This window comes from Rhagoletis pomonella, unplaced genomic scaffold (assembly GCF_013731165.1).
Source record: "Rhagoletis pomonella isolate Grant_MI unplaced genomic scaffold, Rhpom_1.0 Rhpom_scaffold_00999, whole genome shotgun sequence".
NCBI lineage: Eukaryota > Metazoa > Arthropoda > Insecta > Diptera > Tephritidae > Rhagoletis > Rhagoletis pomonella.
Window position 1 is genome coordinate 33213 of NW_023459553.1, and position 20861 is coordinate 54073.

The 20861-nt window shown below is 36.3% G+C and overlaps 2 protein-coding genes and 1 pseudogene across 2 annotated transcripts in view; 1 reads left to right on the forward strand and 2 right to left on the reverse strand.

The window, feature by feature from the left end:
- Positions 1–1244, reverse strand: part of LOC118751792 (zwei Ig domain protein zig-8-like) — a gene marked incomplete at its 3' end in the record, with an annotated part of 32007 nt that extends 30763 nt beyond the window's left edge. Inside the window, exon 1 of the mRNA XM_036486606.1 lies at positions 1161–1244. Coding sequence (XP_036342499.1) covers positions 1161–1244 — 84 coding nt within the window. The remainder of the gene's footprint in view (positions 1–1160) is intronic.
- A 676-nt stretch (positions 1245–1920) lies between these two features.
- Positions 1921–18196, forward strand: LOC118751793. The gene is made up of 8 exons (XM_036486607.1): positions 1921–1966; positions 2076–2207; positions 2257–2755; positions 5797–5931; positions 12170–12233; positions 13824–13979; positions 14047–14108; positions 17399–18196. The coding sequence occupies exons 1-8, from the start codon at positions 1921–1923 to the stop codon at positions 17913–17915; spliced, it is 1611 nt and encodes a 536-aa protein (XP_036342500.1). The 3' UTR covers positions 17916–18196.
- A 1146-nt stretch (positions 18197–19342) lies between these two features.
- Positions 19343–19909, reverse strand: LOC118751794 (annotated as a pseudogene).
- Between the last annotated feature and the right edge of the window lie 952 nt (positions 19910–20861).

Sequence of the window (20861 nt, forward strand, 5' to 3'; positions counted from 1 at the left end):
CTTATAGAAAAACCTTGCCGAGCGATAAATCAAAGTAAACAGGAAGTCGAAGTTGTACCATTTCCGGCCACAAAAGTAGGTATTCTACAATAAATGTGCGTTAAGCCAACGGACATGATGGTCGGCATTTGTAAAGTTTATCATGAAACGTTTCTTATTACTTTTGCACCCTGAAGGAAATTCGTGCAATTTTTTTTGGCGCCTGAATGTAAGCATTGCATATTTAAATAATTTCAACTACATAGCAGGAGTAGAGAAGAAAATTCGTTGACCCAACCAGTTTTTTCCTACTGGCTATTTCTCCTGATGAAAATATGGAAATGAAAATTCTTGGTAACTTTGCTGCCCCTTCGTTTTACCCTTCGCCGGGTATTTGTATTGATTTTATTAAAGTACTAAAAATGATAGTTCGATTACCTCTTCAGGCGCATAAAGGGCGACTGGAGTTGAGTTGGATTCATTTTCAAACCTTAGAGTATACATTTTTTAAATACGAATATGTATTGACACCTTTTTCTGACTGAAAAATGGAATGAATGGTTTGAATTTTACTAAATTAAAAAAACCCATTAGAAAATGTTTGAAGAGCTCAGACATTCGACGAGAAACTTTATCGAAGGTAGTCGGGGCGGTGAGTATCTGATGTCAGTTGCTTGCACTTCCACTTCCTAAGCACAACTAATCCCGCCATTGAAAATGCCAAGTGAAGCCAAGTCCTAATCCACCTGATCTTTCCATCGCAGAGAAGGCTTTCCTCTTTTCTTGCTACCACCAGAGGAATCTACTCAACCTGCAAAAGGGGCAACGGCATGTATGCCTATTTAAAACAGCAGCGATTTATTCAAAGCCCCAGGCAGCGACAGAGATACTCCTAGATATTCTTAGATATAGAACTTGCAAGAGTCAACTTCAATGGAAACATCGATGGATATTTTCCCGACATAAGCTACCAAGATTTAATATTGCTCGCAGCGATAACCCATTTTAACAGACGGCTCCAAATAGATATCGGAACAGAATCTGGCGTCTTCTTCTCTAACAGAGTTCTATAGACTCCCTGATCACTGCAGTGTTTTTCAGGTTTAGGTATATGCAATCGGCGTGGCGGCAAGGCTGGTGAGTTCATTTAAACTTGACTTTGTTGTTGAGACTCAAGTTGCCATCAAAGCCTTAGGATCGGGAACGCCTAACTCAAAATGCATTAATAGCAACACATAATCAATATTGACTGGATCCCGGGACATAGTAGTATCCTAAGAAATGAGGAGGCAGACGAATGTGCTAGAAATGGATCTGAGATGGGACTTGGGAAAGCGATCCTGCTCGTTAAACCTCCCCTGCGATTTCCGTGTTCAGAAGTTGAGAGAGTAACTAGGGCAGCGACCAACAGTAGGTGGAAAAATCCGCAGACCTTCATGGTATTGCGCTCGCTCTGTGCAGGGCGAACGAAGAACGCGGAGTTTATTAAGACTTTGAAAGCTAAACGTTAGGCTTCTTACAGGAATCCTAACGGGACAATGGACCATTAGGTACATGACCGCTATATTTGCAGCTCTGTATAACGATTTCTGCAGAAGCTGCAGAGATGAGAAGGAGATAGAATTCTAGGAGAAGTGCTTAAGAATTTACGTGAATTGCGTAGAAAATAAGCTATTAAAATACGTACGCGTATACGGTATACCGCTTAATTTTGAATACGTAACTTAGCTTAACTTTTACATTTCAATAAAAACTGAAACACTCAAACAAAAAATTATAAAAAAAATCAAGGCAAAGAACAACTCAAAAACCCATTCTGTCGGAAATATTTTAAACCAAATTGTTTGTACATAAATTGTTTAAAATAAAACTAAATAAAAATTGTTTACGCCAAACGGATAACACTTGAGTTCTGCAGAAGGTATTGATAAACTTAGCGATATGGAAGAAGCTAGAGCCGGTAAAAGCAACAACAGTAAAGAAGATGGTACGTAGAAATAAAAACCACAGTTGCACTTTTCGGAAACTGTCCAGTCAAAACGTTATTTAAATTCAAGCAACTTATTTTGTTATATGTAATTGTCCCCTTCTTATAGAGCATTCAAATGCGAAAGAGCAGTTGCCTCTACCAACGCTTGCTACGCTAGCAGCTAGGGCGACAGCCAGAGTCCATGTAATTACCGAAAAGAGCGAAGGCATAAAGACAGCAGCTACACCAATAACAAAAAACATCAACTGCTATGGAACGCGCCACTTCAACAACACCAGGAGCATCAGCTTTCGATCCAATGGCAATAATCAACCAAGTAATCGGAGTACAGCTGGGTGCGGAGTCCAATGATAAACCATTAAGCCAAAAATCCGATGACTCCGATTGTACGCTACAGTCTGATCAATCGGAGTGCAGTGCACTGAAGACATTAGCGACCATGCAATTGGCAGAAGATGGCAAAATATTTGCGGGCGAACATACACTAGACCGGATTTTGTTGGAGCATTCTGAGCAAACGATAACAACGGCGCGCGTCGAATTGGATTGCAATACAAGTCGTGCGACGCGGGAATTGATGCTGCAAGCTGGTAGCGGCGGTGTCATGAAGAGCTTAGCTGCGGTTAGAGATGCTACTATGGCAGCTAAGGCGGAAGGTGGTGAAATGGCGGCAAGCGGAGCGAGTGGCAGTGGTGAGGGTCCACCACAGACTACACCCACGGAGTCGGTACGTTCGATTGGTTCGCTAGTTTGCCGCATTTGCCATAATTCGGAGAATCCAGAAAGGTGAGTGGTGGAAATTATGCATTAAAGATTTAACTCTAATAGGGCATGGAGCTCCTCTTAAGTCAAATTAGGTAGACTTTAGTAAAAGGAAAATTAATTTATGTATCCTTTTTTTAATAAAAGGAGTTTGTAAGGCATTCTTAAAATTGTATATACATATGCACTTTCAGTAAAAGCAAAACAGTTTTAAGGCCCCACAGCATTTACCCTTTTTAAGGGCTACAAGTTATTAGCATACACAAATATCAAATTTTTAAATGCAAATTTGTAACTTATCTTCGCGCTATGGACATAGCATCGAATGACTAGCACAATATTTATTTTATTACTTAATTGAATTTGCATAAAAAGGGCAATAATTAGTTAATTTTTTTAATATCTAATATGCCTGTGTGGCAAATACATATGATAGTTTCAATTTGTTTAAAACTTGGTTGTTATCAATTCAAAAAATAGCATTTTCAAAATTATTTACATAATGCAAGCATATGTACATTCAGGCATACATACGTCTATATTAAAATTAGGCCGGGTCAATCGCCTTTCGAAAAAAAAAAAATTAATATCCACCATTCTCGTAATGCGGAGCGTTTGCATGGAAAGAGGTTGATGGATTCCACGTCTTCCGATCCCATAAATGTTCCGTTAGTGTGTCACTGTGAGAAGCAACCGCTGCTTTTTCTTAAAATGTCATCACTTTTACTCGAGGTATTCGAATAAATTTAAATAAAATATCTGAAATTTTAATAAAAAGCAATTGCTTCTAACCGATTTAACCAGCGATTTAAATGTAAAACGATTTTTTATGTTCTGTCAATTTCCTTATAAAACTAAAAAAAAAAAACCAAAATAATTTTTCACTTATGTATGTAAATTGCTTTCGTGAAATTGGCTGTTATTTTTTAGTCGCACGGTCCAATTTCTCGATTTCTGGGTCATCGTCTGAAGATGGAAAGTTTCCAATGCAGGATAAAAGACATAGACCCATATAGTAAAACTTCAAAATCTTTTGCATAATCATGTATTCTTTTTTCAGTATTTTGAGTATGTTGCTCCTGTTTCCCGCGATGTTACTGTGACCCGGCGTGTTGAGGGCGAAGTCACAGCCCTCCTGAGCTCCATAATGTTGCCATCCGGTTTCTCTGAGCCTAATAACAGTTCGTGCTACGACAATTCCGTCTGCAATTTCCGCAGGTGCCGTGTTCAACATGACGTTAAGCGCCAGTGTAGATGTGGTTTCTAATGCTCCACTAATTCCGATTAGGGCGATCCGCTGTTAACGCTCCATGGGGAACTTTATACTTCCGCCTGGCTGCAACATCTGTACATCCATGTTTTCGAAATGTAAAGCGGAGTTGGACCAGCCGTTTTCTCTGAATACCTGGGATTAAGAATATAAATCTATTTGCTTGGTGTTGCAAGTATTTTCCTGACAGCGGTATTCGATAAAGCTGAAGGCTGCCTTTTCTAAACTAAGTGTTTTAAGGCTTGGCAAGTTTGTCGCCATTTTCTTGGACAGCTAGGCCCTGCCGTCTATTGCAACAAATGTAAGCTGATTAGGGTGTAACTCCTTTAAACGCCGTAAGTAATCAGCTCGAGCTAAATTTAGTTGGGGCTGCTACTTGGGCGTAAAAGCTTTTTTGGTTTCGGTGCCTGATTTAGCTATCACTTTCGCTGGCGCATTTATGCTTTTAACCGCTTCCCCAATCTATTTCAGATCTACCTCTCGGGTACTTGCCTGCTTTCTAATTTTCCGGAATAACACTTTCTCCCGGAACTCAGTAGAAATTTCCTGTTTGCTGGCGAAGAGTTTGTAGGGATCTTTAATATTCCTTAACGCATATCAAGTAAGTCCATGACGAAGGCGAGGTTTTTATATAGACTGGTCGATCATGCATATCAGCTTTGTTGCCTTGCTGTAGTAATCTGGGATTCCATAGAACTTTCTGAGGAAAGAAAGACGACAGCTTTTGCTTTAATGCCCACTTTTTAAATATCTTTGCAGATCGTCGATCGAATGTGGTCATCGTTGCAAACGATATTAAGATCCCAGCCAGTTCCATCGGATTTCGAAATCGCGATTGAATTAATTTTCCATATTAAGATAGCCCCAAATACTTCTGCTCTTTTGGCATTCCATAATATGCATCATCTGAGCTCGAGAGTTGCCTAGGGCATCTTTGCATGCAACAACTCAGCCGGCATTCGATACATTGTGAAAGAGAAATTCGCGTGTTCAATAATATTTATTCTTATTGGAGAAACTTTTTCTTGCGACCTGGCCTAATGTATTTGCATAAATGCATGTTATACCCTACGGCCAACGCTTTTTTTTTTTTTTGATAGCCACATACATACAGTGCCGGACAAAAGTATTGGCAAAGAGAATTTTTCTCAATATTTGCAAAATTTTTTTATTCAAATATATTTTTAATATTTTTTAATAAAAATATATTTCGTACTTCAAGAAAAAACATAAAAACAAAATTTCTAAACTTTGTGCAGAAGTCAGGAAAATTTAATAAATTTGCATACTAAATTGCAAATTTCTCTTCAGATTTTTTAGAAAAATTCTAAGTACGCAGTTTTATAGCCCATCTAATTTTAGTGCAAAGTGCAAGTTTGAAGTATCTAAAAAATCGCGTTGATTTTTGGAACTTTTTAGGGGAAGGTGTTGCTCATTTTCTCCATACAGAAAATAATTGTCGAACGTATTTTGTTTGGAAGAACCTTAGAATTTTTTAAAAAAATCTGAATAGAACGTTGCAAATTTATTGAATTTTCCTGAGTTTCGCACGAAGTTTAGAGATTTAGTTTTTATGTTTTTTGGTGTAGGACGAACTATATTTTTATAAAAAATTATCGAAAAGAAATTAGAATAAAAACTTTGCAGATATTGCGAAAAATTCTCTGTGCCAATATTTTTGCCGGCACTGTATGTATATATGCAAATGCATGCAGCTAACTTATTTTTACTTAAATCAAATATTATTAACGCAATTTTTTTATTTCGTATATTTTAAAACAAATTCTATTTACAGATTAGTTTCGCCATGTTTGTGCAAGGGATCGCTCACATATGTGCACATTCATTGCCTGGAGCGTTGGATTAGCACCTCGAGGAGCACTGTTTGTGAGCTTTGTCAATTTCAGTACAATACCGTGCAGACACTGAGGTGAGTCGGGGAGTTAGGCAAGGCGATAATTTCGATGCAGTTATTTGTATTAATTTGGTAACTAGTTGCAAAATATTTGCACTAATTAATGAATTGCACAGATAGCAGCTGGTGAATTTAGTTAATTCAGCTGAGAGTTGAACAAATATAAACTGTAGGTTAAATTGTTTATTATGGCAATTAAGTTTCCGTTATTGAAGCGATAGCATCAATAGAAATTTTGAATTAAAGGAATTTGTAGGAGATAAATATATTTATTTTTGAAATACATAAATTACATATTATATATGTTAGAGCATCAGTTTTTTAGAAGGTTGCCACCTATGCTATTATTCTACTAGAAAATACCCGGCGTGCTTCACTGCTCCTTACAAGTATATTTGTGTTGTTTGATTCCGGTATTGTAATACTTCATTAATTTTATCAATCTATTAAAACAAAATTTTTCAAACAAGTGGCAACCCTTCTAAAAAATATTTTCCGCAGTAAACTTTCCTAAACCTCTTCAGCTTAATACCCATATTGCAAGATTTAATATATCTTATTAATTAAATTAAATTTAAATTAGCAAACATGTGGCAACCTTCCACAAAAATATTTTCGGCTGTAAGCCTTCTTAAATAAATCGTTACTAGGCCAGAAAATAACAAAAACAAAATAGAGAAATTTTTTTCTTTAAGGAGCTAAGGAGCAAATAATTTTTTTTAGCTCTTTTCTCCAGCTCCGCTCCAACTAAAACCCTTTTTTACTTTTTTGCTTCGCTCCGCTACGAAGCCCTGTTTTAATATGCGACTGTGGTCTATAAATCTTAAATACACGGCAGTTGACAGTAGGTACGGCAATAAATCACATGCCATCGAACTGATCCTACTTAAAAATATAAAATTGATGCGAATTATTTTAACCGCACCTCTTACGGGGTTTCAGTAACGTTAGTAACGTGGGTTAGGGTGGGTCGAAAATCCACTATTGATTGGTAATAGCAAAAATATGATTCGTTATGCTTTAAAAATAATCTGTGTGAAATTTGCAATTTTTTGGTCAATATCCTAGGCTCGCCCAAGTCCATCAAAGTTCAATATGCTCAAAAAATAAAAATTAATAAATACATTTTTTTACTAAAATTGCAATAATATTCGAAAGTGTTAGTCCTACATAATTTAGTATGTGGACCTTTTTTGTAGAAAATCAAAGTTTGCCAAGAAAACATTTTTTTTAGTACTTCAACTTTGATGGACTTGGGCGAGCCTAGGATATTGACCAAAAATTTTCACGTTTCACAAAAGATTTTTTTTTACATAATGAATTATTTTTGCTATTACTAATCAAAATTCTAAAAAAAAAACTGTCGGCCCAAGCCAACGTGCGTGCGTGCAATAAGCAGAAACCTACTTGTTTACTTCGAGTTGTGCCATACGTGCCCCTCCATACTTATTAGATTTTTGTGAGAAATTTTGTAATATGAAGTTATATACAAAAAGATATTTTGAGTAGAGTATAGGAGTGAACAAGTTTTAAGGTCTTATTTTTGGTATCTTAATGAGAAATTTTCTGCTCTTTATCTTCTTGATAAAACTTTATCTATTCAGGTAAAGAAACTAATGACTGAATAAGCCACAACGCAAAAAAAATATCCAACTGTTAGAATGATTTGGATTAAATTTCACGTTTACATAATAACAAACTGAACAAAATGAATTAGTCTCCAACTTTTCATAACCTTATAAATCTTTGTGGCACACCAGAAAATTATTCAATTAAGCTGAAACCTTAAATGCGAATTCATTTTTATAAAAGGAATGTTATTGAAACCCGTTCTCAAAGTATTCGGAACATTTTTTTAAAATTGGCCATATAAGGGACACCCGAACATACATATGGACATATCCTTTTCAGAATTTCTGGTATTATTTTAGAATCACCAGGATAAATAAAATGAATTGGTTGACATACGTACATAAATCACAAGTATTGCATACTAAAATTTCGAAATTATATGCAAACGCCAAATCATTTTGACGCAATCAGCATTACAGAAGCAATTAAATATATCACGAACTAAACGACGAATTAAGGAAAGAAATATAGTGGAATAAATAAATCAATATGCATATGTACACACATTAATTATACGATGAATAGCAATTTCTCGCTTAATTCTTGAAGCATGAATAACAGCAACAACAAAATAGTCCCGCCCACGCACAAACACATACATATATGTATACATACATGCTGAGTTATACATACATACATATACCGACGACGAATCGACCCATTGACGCGTTCACTTTCATTTGCCAACAACAGTATTCTGATTAAATGGAACAACAGCGGCGCCAACACCAGCAACAATGCCACAGATAATCGTAATAAAAAGGACAACATCGCGTGCCCCTTCACATGTCCTTTGCAACTTCGTTCGCAACGGCTTTTCATTTTTTTTGCCAGACATTCGCGCAACCTTTCGCGACCACGCACGCCAATGTATGTAGGTACTCGCCTACATATGTATAATCCAACATTGTTGCTTTATATATGTATGTATGTATGTATCTCACGGTATACGAGCTAAAAAACCATGCAGCGAAAGTTGTTTGCGAGAAGCCATTTCCTTTTAAATTAAATCCACAAATGGCTGTGGAGACGCGAGTATTGGCAGCGCTTAAGCCTCAAATATATAGCACGTATGGATGTATGTATGTATGTACATAGGAGTCAACGCAAAATACCCATGCACAAACGCACAAGCACACTTAGCCAAATACTTATGTATTTTGCGGCGCATGTGTGCACCACGTGGGTGTGCGCAACAACACAACAATCCGCTAGCGCCCTCTGCTCATTGTAGCATTTCCGGGTGTTTATGGCAGGTCTCCCACATTGGTGGCGCTACCACATTTAGAATGGCATAAGTGCCCTTTTAGATGTATGAGTATTGTCAAACCGCCAATTCTTCTCATCCCATTGAGCATTAGCCTGGCCGAGTGGCACTTGAGTGTGGGGGGGAAATGAAAATAACAGCAGCAAATGAGCTGCAAAATTGTATCCCTAAACCACATATGAGCGTGTTGTTTTTGACGTGCTTGTGAATGTGTACAAGTACAAGTGTGCATGTGTGTGTGTGTGTGTGCCAATAAATTGTTGCACATGTTGCCTTTCATTGTTAGCATTTTTTTTATTTTTGTCCTCTGTTGATTGCTGAATACACGGAAAAAGGATAAAGTAGCGAATTTGCCCTCTTTTTACACTCGATTTGTGGCCTGAATTACGAATTTGGATTTGCTGTGAGACTAGGATTGATTTGCAAAGTCATAACTTCTCAAGTTAAGCGCGAATTCGGCATCAATTTGGAAATATTTTGTGCTGATTACAAATGCATATGTATCTACATTAGGGTGTAAAATGTATTATATTTTAAGGCTTCATAAAAATATTTCGAAAAATATTAAGATTTACGTGAGCTGGACCGATTTGCAAATATGTACAAACCTCCAAAAGTCGAGTTTTCATATGCTAAAAATTAAAAACAAATTTTATCAACGGCATGAAAATAATGAGACGTTTGGAGGCATTTTCAGGTCACCTAAATTTTAATATTTTTCGGAAAAATATGTTGGCGGAAGCTTTAAACAACAATACTTAGGTTTTATAATTACGGTGGCAAAACCACAATTTTTTTTTGGTGATCCACTCTAATGTACATACATTGAAGCCTTAGAACGCGGCGCAAATTGCTGATTCCCCGCAAACATATTCTGAGCGCTCAGAATATATGAGTTGGTAAGGAGTCCTAGGTAAGTAAGAAATATGAGTTTCAAAAACAAACATTTTTTTACTCTTATATGAATCTTTTAGGAGTCATATATGATCCAAGTTATGAGCCAGCACTTTGTGCCAGTATAAAAACAATAACGACTAGAAATTTATATCTAAACTTGTTTATACAGAAATAATTAGGAAGGAAAAATAAACAAAATTTAGCTGCATTACATGAATGCTGCAATATAAATATACATATATGTATATGTATGCGCAGAGGTTTGTATATAAATATCCAACAGTATTTGAAATGAATTCCTTGCTAACATGGCTCTAAAGTAAGTTCATTAAGAGAGTTGAAGAATAAAGCCAATAAGAGTCACAGAACAGCATACAAGGAGCTCCGAAAGTAGGCATTTATGAGGCCAATAAGAGTCATTTAAGAGCTTCAAAAAGAGTCCAAAATGAGCCGTATATGAGGCCAATAAGAGTCCAATATGACTCATATTGAGGCTCATTTGATGTATGAATTTAAGCTCATATAGGTCGACCTACGCAGGAAGGGAAACACCCTCATTTCAGACTCTTAAATGAGCTCATTATGAGCACAAAGGCTCCGAAATGGGACTCCTTAAAGACTCATTTATGACTCCAAATGTTTGCTGGGTTGTTATAATTTTATTTGGTGATACGAACATTTTATAGAATCATAAATACATACAAACATACGGTAGCGGAAATATAAATTGGAACGCGAAATTTTAACAAGTTTTGGCTATTTATCTTTTGTTAATTTAATGTTTTTTTATTTTTTAAATGCTAAAATGTCGCATGCCTATATATATTTTCGGCACCGTATGTATGTATGCATGTATTTATGATTCTGTAAATGTTCGTATCACCAAATAAAATTATAACAATCAGCAATTTATTAATAAATTACGATATGTATGTATGTATGTATGTTTGCATGTATTTGCATGCAAGTGCTTCAGGATTGCAATATCTTGGTGTTTAATTCGGCTGAACTTGACTTCTTTCTCCTACCAAAGGCATTCGAACGAGAAGACTCAATTCTTGGCTCTTCAAATGCTATCTTCAGTAAAAATTTATACTGAAATAATTCCTGCACAACTGGAATGGATGGAGGCGTAGTGTCGCTGGCTGACTCCTATCTAAGCGAGCTGCAAAAGTAGGTGAATATTTCAAAGAGGGTAACGCCTGTTCTTAATGCAGGAAAAAGCTGACACGTATCTTCTAAGAGTTTCAGGCACAGCAGTCTATTGAAGACTCTCGAGAGGCTGCTTGATTTGCAATAGCAAAAAAAAACAGATTTCTTGGCAGAGATTAAGATTTCTTGGGAGAGATTGACTCTCTTACAGCACACCTACTTGAAGGGTAAATCAATTTTTAAAAATATGGAGAAGTATTTTAGAAACAACTGCTAGGTGGTTGGCGCCTTCCTAAATTTTTAATAAGTTTGGAGTCGGGCGTTTGATGCCATTTTCAGCTTATCAGCTTCCACAGTCCGCTCCGCCATTGAGCTAGAAAGTAGTTTCTTTCCTTCAACCCGCCATATGAGAAGTCCTAAATCTTCGGCGCTTCGAATTCTTACTTTCCTCTATGGGGTAATTGCGAGATTGACAACCTCTGGAATAGGGGTCCAGTTAATATATTCGAGGCCGAGTTTTGCGATCGGAAATGGTCGAGAATTCCTTCTCTCTCTATGCCTCTTTACTGTTTTTGATTATTCCCAAATCAGAGCAATTTTTATTCTAGGAAGTAGTGAAATTACTTGACTGAAGAATGGGTCAGACTGGGCACTCTAAGGTATACTTTTAATGTACTGAGCGAAAACCCCGCAATGTTGCCAGAAGTCGACCGACCGCGGATTACTTTTTAGCTGGCCAAGCACCAACTCTCGTGCATTTCTTCTCAGCTGCCTTACCTTAAGAATACAAAAGTTTATATAGCTAGGCTCATGCTCCGTCTGCACTAACGATTAACTCTGGTTTACATACCGTTACCGGAAAATAAAGTATATATAGAAAAGTTTTAAAAAATGTACAATGGAAATCATGTCTAAGTGAGACCTGTATAATCGTGATAAAGTTTTTAAATATTTTTTTAACGAATATTGCCGTTTAAATTTTTTAGTAAATATATTTCTGTAAACAAATTCAGTATGCACATTGCCCCACTACTTTTGCGCAAATGTATGCACGTATTTTCAAGATCTACATACACGACCAAGTAAAGCTGTGCATTTTTATTAACGCAAGCAGCTTTTCTGCTCGAAAAAAGCTCTCCTGAATGCCCAGCGGTCGAGTTTGCACTTAATAAATTATCCTTGTTGCTTGCGTAAATAATTATAAATAAGTTCAATTCCATCAACGTCGATATAAATTTACATTTTCATTATTTACCACCTGCATTGTTTTAAAAAGGTTTTTTTTTTTTTTATTTTATTTTGCAGATATACTTGCCTTCAATCGCTGCGTATGTGGTATTCACGCTCTATGAGTCGACGTGCCTTGCAGGTGAGTGCGTGAGTGATTGTTGACTGAATTTTCACAGGTGCTTATAATTACATACATTTACATACATACATACATGCATATGTATCGTTAACCTTGGAAAAAAGTAAAGTGATTCACTTTTTCAATTAATTACATATTCTTTTAGTTTCGTATTTAATTTTAAATTTCCCCTTTACAAGAGCTTAACGTTTAGTCTTTCTATGTTCCACGCAAAAGAGGCCTTTCGCTTACGGCTAAGGGAGTTTGCTAAATAATTAACTACTTAAAGCGTGAACTAGCTTGTATATTTACAAACAGTGAGTTTTTCATTTTCGAGGAAACAAAATTATATATGTGTTTATAGCAAAAAATCATAAAAGGTTCAGCTATGTTAAATAGTTGATATTCGACTAGTTGATGTTCGAAAAGATTTTCTTGGAAAGCAAATTTTAAATGAACAATTTCAAAAGGAGAGATATGATTTGGGTGAAAATAGTCGTGGGGAATTGGGGGGACTTACTCAAGCGTCAGGTTAACCAGATACATTTTGGCAACTGTATTTCAACTGTCAACCGTGCGAAAAAAAAAACAAAAACCAAAAACCCAGCAAGCAATCAATATGCACACGAAACCACGGCCAAAACAGGGCAAATTCATGCAAGGTGACGTTACCGGGGCAGCTGATTTCAATGCGAATTGCGCTAATTGTCAAAATTATGTGTTTGTTGTAAATTTTTTGCGTTCTTGTTTTCATTGTGCGTATAATTTGTTAGTGTAGTTTTCTGTTTTGGTGCTGCCGCTATCACCTTGTATGAATTCGCCTTGAGCCAAAATATATTAAACTGCGTTTTTAGTTGTTCGCTCTGACGTTAGGATTTTTCTAAAGGACTTTGTAATTTTAGAGTTATTTGATTAATTTCAAGAGTTAATTAAACAATTCAGTGCAATTTAGAATAACAATGTGGGTACCAAATGAATGAAAAACAATTCTGTTTAGTTAAAAAGAAATTAAATTTTTTGGTTCACAAGGACGAAAATGTACTGAAAATACCCTTTTAATAAATTTTATTTTTTTAAACTAATAAAGTAAGAAAAACGAAATTCGACGATATGTTCGAGTGTAATTAGTCCTTAACGTATACTTTTTTCAAAAAAAAAGAAAAGTGCTGCAGATTTTCAAGGATAAAATTTTAAAAGGACATTTTCAATACCTACTCGCCTAATGCACCAACAAATTTTATCTGTTTTATTTTGCAGACTCTTCTCTTTAACTTGATATGCATACATGCATTGCACTTACTTAAAAAAAAAATTGTTTAAGTAATTTTTTTTCTTTATTCCCACTAAGTATCATCTAATCCTTAAAATCTCATAGGTATCCACGACGCTCAAGGAAATCCCAGTTTTACAAACGAAATATGATTTCTGCAACCCCAGCGCTTTAATTACTATAGATTTTTTCACTTTTGAATCAAATGTTACTCCAAAACATTAGTATTACTCAATCCAAAAATCTACCTAATTTATGTGTGTACATACTATGCATTTGTATCAACTACAATCTTTCCTCACTTTTTAATTTAATTTTCCATGAACCTTCTCCTTCAATAGGAAGACTGTCAAATGTTTTCGTTGCTCACTTTGGTGGCCTTCGGCATTATTGGTACTCTACTCGTTGGTATTCAATACTATTTTTTGCAAGGACAAGCCTGGGGACTAAGTCGTATGTGGACCAAGGGTTGGCTTGTATTCTTTCTGTTTACAACGGTGCGTATCAAATGTGTTTACTAAAAAGGAAATGCAATAATATTTTCATTTCTTTCGGTTTTTGCAGTTGACCATATATTTCATAAATATTTATATGATACTTAAATCGCAGCTGAGCCCCTGGTATCGGTAAGTGATCATGAATAACTACTACATATGTAAATGGGTGCATTAGCAAAATGGTCAGATAATTCCACTGATGCTCCAGTGTACATGTAAACTTTTGTGTGATTTTAGATTAGCTGAATTAGGGGATACAAGTTTTTTTTCCTTATGGGTAAGGCTTCTTCCGAATTTACCAAGATTAATATTTTCAAATTTCTTGCAAAATTCCAAATAGTTTTTTTTAATCAACAATTGAAAATTTTTGCAGTGTTTTAGAAATTTTTCTTTGAAAGTAAGTGTGCGAATGAAACAATTTTTTGATTGCAGATTTAAAAAAAAAAATTAACCTATACAATGAAATCATTTATCGTGATAAAATTTAATTTAACAATTTTCAATTTTCATGATTTTCCAAAAAGTTTGAAATGAAAGAAAAACAAATACTTATTAAATATACAAAGAAAAATTTTCAAACAATTTCAAAATGCCACTAACTTAATTAGTTGACCAGAGGAGTAATCAAAGTTTTGTTTATCAAAATATAATAATAATAAGAAAATCTTTTACGGTACCAACCGAAGCCACATATTCACCCATACGTTCATAGCTCTTTACATACGAGTATGTATGATCCATTGTAGGATTATGTGTGACCCATGAATTTCGGCGCATTCCCTAAAAATCCCACTTGCGTTTTGCATTCATTCCAGTTGATACATACATATATGCTCGAATTTATTTATTTATTTGCGGGAATGCAATACGAAAAGAGCAAATCTTACTAACCACAGAGCCGGCGCATCATAGGAAAGCGCATAAAAACTAACGAGTAGTATAGAAAAAAATTGCACAAACAAAAATGGTAAATTGCCATTGGACAGATAAACGAGCGAAAGTCAAATAGTCAACTAGCCATGTCAACAAAAGAGGAAAAACCAACTGGACAGCGAATCACAAATGCTTAGTTAGTTTTTTGTTTATTGTTCTTTGCTGCTGTGGATACGCTTAAGTGCTTTTCATTGCGGAATAACAGGGCTTAACCAACAGATTCTCGCATTCAAGAGCGCGCTTTGTAAGCACACACTTGCACCTACGCGTAAATATGTGCATACATACATATGTATAACTTAAACGTTGTTACACACCTGGATAGAAATGTGATATTTTTTGATACTCGTGAGCCATAAGAGTACGAGTAACTGAATTGATGACTGCTCTAACGGCAACCGCATCTAAAAAATTCAAATATTTGCATTCGCAAACAAACCAGTGCGGTGCAGAGTTTATTCAGTTTTGTTCACAACGTTACTATTTCACCAAAAATGCCACTTTGTGACGTTTCATGACTCCCGCCGCTATGTATTTGCACTATGTTGCCATTTTTTTTTTGTCTGCATATGCAGATGCAATATGGAAGCTGGAGGCAGTGAGTCTTGTTGCCCGAATATGTTGGATGCTTTGCAGTAGCCGTGACAATGCTGTAATCACTTATTTCGCAATGTTATTGTGCTAGTAGTAAATTCATTTTCCATTTTCCTTTTGCCATTTTCATTTATATGCAAACTCAATTAGTTGCAAGCGCTAAAATCGCTTCTTTCGAAACAAACTAGCTAAAAGAGAACCAAAAAAGCCGAAACGCATGAGATTGTTAGTTTTATTACTCAATTTCCATGTCCAGACATTGTGACTACCATTTGCTTTTTTTTTGTATATAGTTTACTAGTTTTATTACTACTTCTGTATTTTCATTGCATTACAATCTTCCGTAGGCATACATAGTCAAACCTGTATGTATTTATATTTGCTATAAATGTTTATTTATTCTATATATATGAAAATGAAATTTTTTTCGTGTGACGGCGCTGCCTGACCAAATGGCTGAACCGATTTCAATTCTGTAAAAAGCACTTTTTTGGACCTTCTGTGTGGAAGGTTTTTCGATTTTTAAAAATTCGAAACTTTTTGTTGTTGTTGCCAAAAAATGAAGAAAGCTGAGACGCCACAATTTCACAATTCCATAGAGAAACGGCTGTACCGATTTCAGGATATTCCTAAAAATTGGATTTACTTGCCGATTTGGCTCATATTTAGAATACAATTTAGCCAATTGAAAAGAAATATTCGGACTTAAAACATACACGATAGGTGGCCCTGTGGCCGAGATATCCCCAAAAATTATTTTACGCTAAGAGAAGGATGGATATCTACTATATATTTGTGGAAGTATGTATGTATGTATGTGCCCGGTTGCAGCCTAAACGGACAGACAGAATCGAACGAAATTTTGACAGAGTACTACAATGACACTTAGGCCTATAATGGGGAGAAAAAAAATTTGGGATTCGACAAGGGGGCGTGGCACCTCCCATAGGCGTTAAATTTTTTATCAGCTGTAACTTCGGAACCATAAGACCCACGAGATTGAAATTTGGTATGCAGGTATAGCTATGGTAGTTGCTTATAGTAGGCTATATATAAATGAGTTTGTAAATTTACTACAAACTGATTTTGGCGAAGTTCATTGTTCAATAAATGACTATAACTGACCATCAAGTCAAGGAGCACGAATGGTATTTTTGAAGGGATAGTAGCCAAGAGTTCTAGCTTTAATTTAAGCCTAAGTGTTTCCTTGCCAGAGCTTCTCAAATATTGCGAAACGCGATTTTTTGATACTTTTACCACGTTTTTCTCAAAACCTAAAGCTGATGGAAAATTTTTACTTACAGATGCGTAAAAGTCTATCAAAAACAACTTTAACATTTTAGGAAACCAATTTTTTTAAATTTTTGTGTATTATTTGAATTAGTAAAAGTTTTTTTTGGAAAAAGTTCAGTGAGGTCCCCCGAAATAGTAGCAACAGGAATCGGCGAAAGGAAGAAACTTGAGGGTTGAAATGGTTTCCAGGTTACCGTGATAAGTGTATAATTTGAAAAAAAAACAAAGTTTTGCAAATGATATGCTAAGTATTATCCACTTGGTAAGTAGTGCCGAAGGTTCTTAATGGTATTCGCTAACGATATGCTAGTCGATCGCCTACTAATACTATTCTATGGTACCGTAAAGTGTTATAGCGATTTTTGAATAGAAAAATCAATCCTAGTTCTGTATGCTGTAAGTCCCGCTGTTGATTCTTCTTCTTTTTCACCTCGTGGTAAACACTATGTTGTACCATTCTGCCCAACTGAGTAGCAGTATATTGCCTTCCAATTTGCCATCCAAAAATTACACACATGTCACATTAAATAACGCAATAATCCACCTACAGAGCAGGTATATTTTTCTCATTTTCTTCATTTACTATTCTCTAACCGCAGATGGTGGCAATCGGCTCGTGACATCAAGCTAATACTGGAAAACCGCAAACCCTTCCAATTTCGCCCCAATCGACGATTACAAAATCATCAACTCGCACAGGAGCTCTCTGACATGGCACAACAACAACAACAGCAACAAAATGCTGGCGCTGCAACAGCACCAACATGCGTCGCACCACGGGCGACACCCAATCCCACAACACAACAACCCTACCAGCCAAATCAACCAATACAGCCAACTACAGCTGTCTTCAGCACAACGTTGCACGTAAATAATGTACCAATGGCACATGCAAACACTTGCCATCACCTGCCCATCTGGCTTAATAGTATTGAGTTGCAATGCAGCGAGTTTAACAACGACGATGATGTAATGCGTTGTTGCGGAAAAAGACCGCTGGCAAAGGCTAGCAGTAGAGGCGTTGCGGTGGCAATGCATTGCCCTAAACTAACAACGGCTGCCACAATTGAGATACCGCTCGTAGGTCGACCATACCAGCTCGAAACTGTGCTGTAAGCGTGAAATGTGAAAATGGTAGCGAAGCGTAGAGGGTAACATAACTGACAGACAGTTCGTTAATGTCAGAGATGGCAGTGCGCTTTGACGGGCTGTATGGAATATAATCGAAAACGCATTTGCATTACCGTTACCATTAACGTAACTGCAGTTGAGTTTCTAATGTCAAGATGTGATTTTGCTGGAATTTTGTCATAAACGAAATTGAATACTTGTGTAGTGGATGGGAGGTGAGTGTTTGCAATTTGAGATAACTATAAAATTATATGCGTAGAAAATTATGAGAGACTTGTGTAAACCATACTCATGCAAAGATGTTAAAAAAAAAAATAAAAAATTTTTAAATTTTAAATGTCTGTACTTGGAGTTTTTCAGACCCAAAAAAGTTGTTTTCATTCACCTGGAAAATGCTTCTGTAATACGGAAGGCGAAGGAATATAATATGATAGTGGACATATCGTCTTTGAGCCCATCATAAAACATGCTACGCCTTCCGAACATTGCCGTTACCATGAATTCAATCAATTTAGTTTGCGTAATATTTACAGTGGGATTAGATTTGTATTGAAGAAAGTCTATTTAAATAGAATATCATTATGTCTAACGAACATTTCTATTTTTTCCCCCGAAGCTCAAAATTTGGCCTGAAATTGCTGGGACAGACGTCGCTAAATCGTCTCATCTCTACGTCCTGATCAATTAAATATATGTACTTTTTCATGAGTCTAAAGGCGTTTTCGTTTCTACTGAAAAATGTTACCTTCCCATAGCTCTCTATGCACAAACAGTAGCAAACGGGCAATGAAAAGGCAACATTTTTTTTAGAAACGAAAACGCCTTACGTAATTTCGCCTTATAGAGTCTGTCAATAATTTAAGTAGGAATTGGATGAAAATGTAGAAAAAAAAAGGGAAAGGGAGGGACATTTGGGAAAATTAAAAAAAACATGCCTAAAGGTATGCAATCATTTATTTTGAAATCAAGTACAAACCACGCACTCTTACACGTGCTAATCAAGTAAGTGTAAACACCAGAAAAGCAAGTGTGAACGCACCGGATTAATTTGAAATAATTTGGTCGAAAGTTACTATTTTACGCTGTAATATGAACATAGTTTTAGAACCATTGTGAGTTAAATAAATTTTCTACCTTATTCCCACGCCACTGTCTAAACTCATAGCATAGCAACTGCGCATAGAACTTTGACGCTGAATATAAACATTGCTTGGTTTTTACGTACTCAGCAGTTCTGAAAAATTACATAGAAAATTGTTTTTTTCAAATCTTTCCGGCAGAATTTTAGGCGCAGCAGTTAGATCCATGGATATTCGCTGAGTTTTGGCATTGGGTTGGGTATCGTTTACAGGATATTTCCCGGGTTAAATCTTGCAGTTTTATTTAGAAAACAATTAAATACAAATGAGCACCTATGTATGGGCTAATTTGGTGTGCAGCACTAGCGGTAGCCTCCTTGATGCAATGCTTTTGAGTGGACCCATAAATGGCAATTTGTCGGCTGTGGTGTGGAATTGACCATAATCCATCTTATACGATCTGTTGTAAATTTGTGTTTGATTTTGTTCACATTGGGATCGCTTCAATAACGGCTTTCTTATTGTAAGCGCGTGATTCTTGGAGCCAATACAGCAACCCTTCAGCATTACAAACTTATTAGTAACCTTAACGTAGTGCGAAAACCAAGCATGGGGGTGATGCTCTAATTAGTTAAATCATACTCAGGGAAGCCGTCGTTGATGTGGACGCTGCCACCGATCCTTTTAACCGGCACTTATGAGGGTGAAGAACACACGAAATGGATGCCAAACGCCGATACAGGGAATATTCGCGGAACCTTTTGTGTCTTGCGTTATACTTTATGTGTACGCCAATGAGCAGTTACTCCCGTAAAACCTTTACCCCGTGATAACATCAACACAGTCTACCATCTCATCCTCTCCGAAGAAATTGCTGACACGCACGTATTTCTCTAACATGAGTTACTATGGCCAAGTCAGCTGCCGACCCTTGCTAGGCTCGGTAAAACTCTTTTTCTCGACCATCATTTTTTGTTTCAATGTAACCTACAGCACCAACTACAATCATTGTTGGAGTTTTATAGGCCGTTGCTGCTTCAACGACCTTCTTTTTGCTGACATTACGTCCAGCACGGTCGGCATCACGTAATATATCAGTCATACCAGTTTTGTACCCAGTGAAGCATATAAGATGAACTGGTTAACTGGGACCATCCTTGAGGAAGGCCTTAACCTTACCACGATGATGGCATGAGCGCTTCTTTGGGTAGAAGCGAGGCGCAGTGATTTTTTGATGAGATATTTCTTAAAAACTTGTTCGACGCTTCCGTACTACTGCAGCGGCGATGACAGACTTCCATTTACCAAGTGATAACCTCAGTAAGCAGAATTTGTATTTCAAATGCGTAACTGAATTTTGACATAAAAACTGGTTAATATTTAAAATTAAGGCAATTAGCTTAACATTACCACTCATTGGAACACGTCATGTGGTCTATAATATATCCAAGGGGCTTGCATTAACATTGGCTGCCACTCGATCAATGGGGTTCGCCATAGTGCACTTCTATCATAAAAAAAACAGATAATAATAAAAGCCATTTGCCGCTCGGAAGGAGAAAAAGCTTTGAAACACTTAATTTTAGCATTAAGGCCTCTACAATGCCCGCGGATACTATGCAAACTCGTTTAGCATTCATAAGATCAGCATTAGCTTCCCGTTGTTCGGGTTTTCAAAATTGTTGAGTTTATAGTGCCTCTTATTGCCATTTGTTCAGCAGTTTCAGTGAAAATTTATGTTTTCCCATTTTACTTAAATTTTATTGAATAAATTGAGTGAAAGGTCCGAAATTAAAAAAAGCAATTTCTTAGTTTTTATTCATACGGTCCGTTATGTCGCTGGAACTTAATG

Excerpts from the sequence above, each read along its gene's own strand:
- LOC118751793 (XM_036486607.1), top strand. The coding sequence starts at position 1,921 with ATGGAAGAAGCTAGAGCCGGTAAAAGCAACAACAGTAAAGAAGATG. Across the intron at positions 2,756-5,796 it reads AATTCGGAGAATCCAGAAAG|ATTAGTTTCGCCATGTTTGT; the intron begins GTGAGTGGTGGA and ends TTCTATTTACAG. Across the intron at positions 13,980-14,046 it reads TATTCTTTCTGTTTACAACG|TTGACCATATATTTCATAAA; the intron begins GTGCGTATCAAA and ends CGGTTTTTGCAG.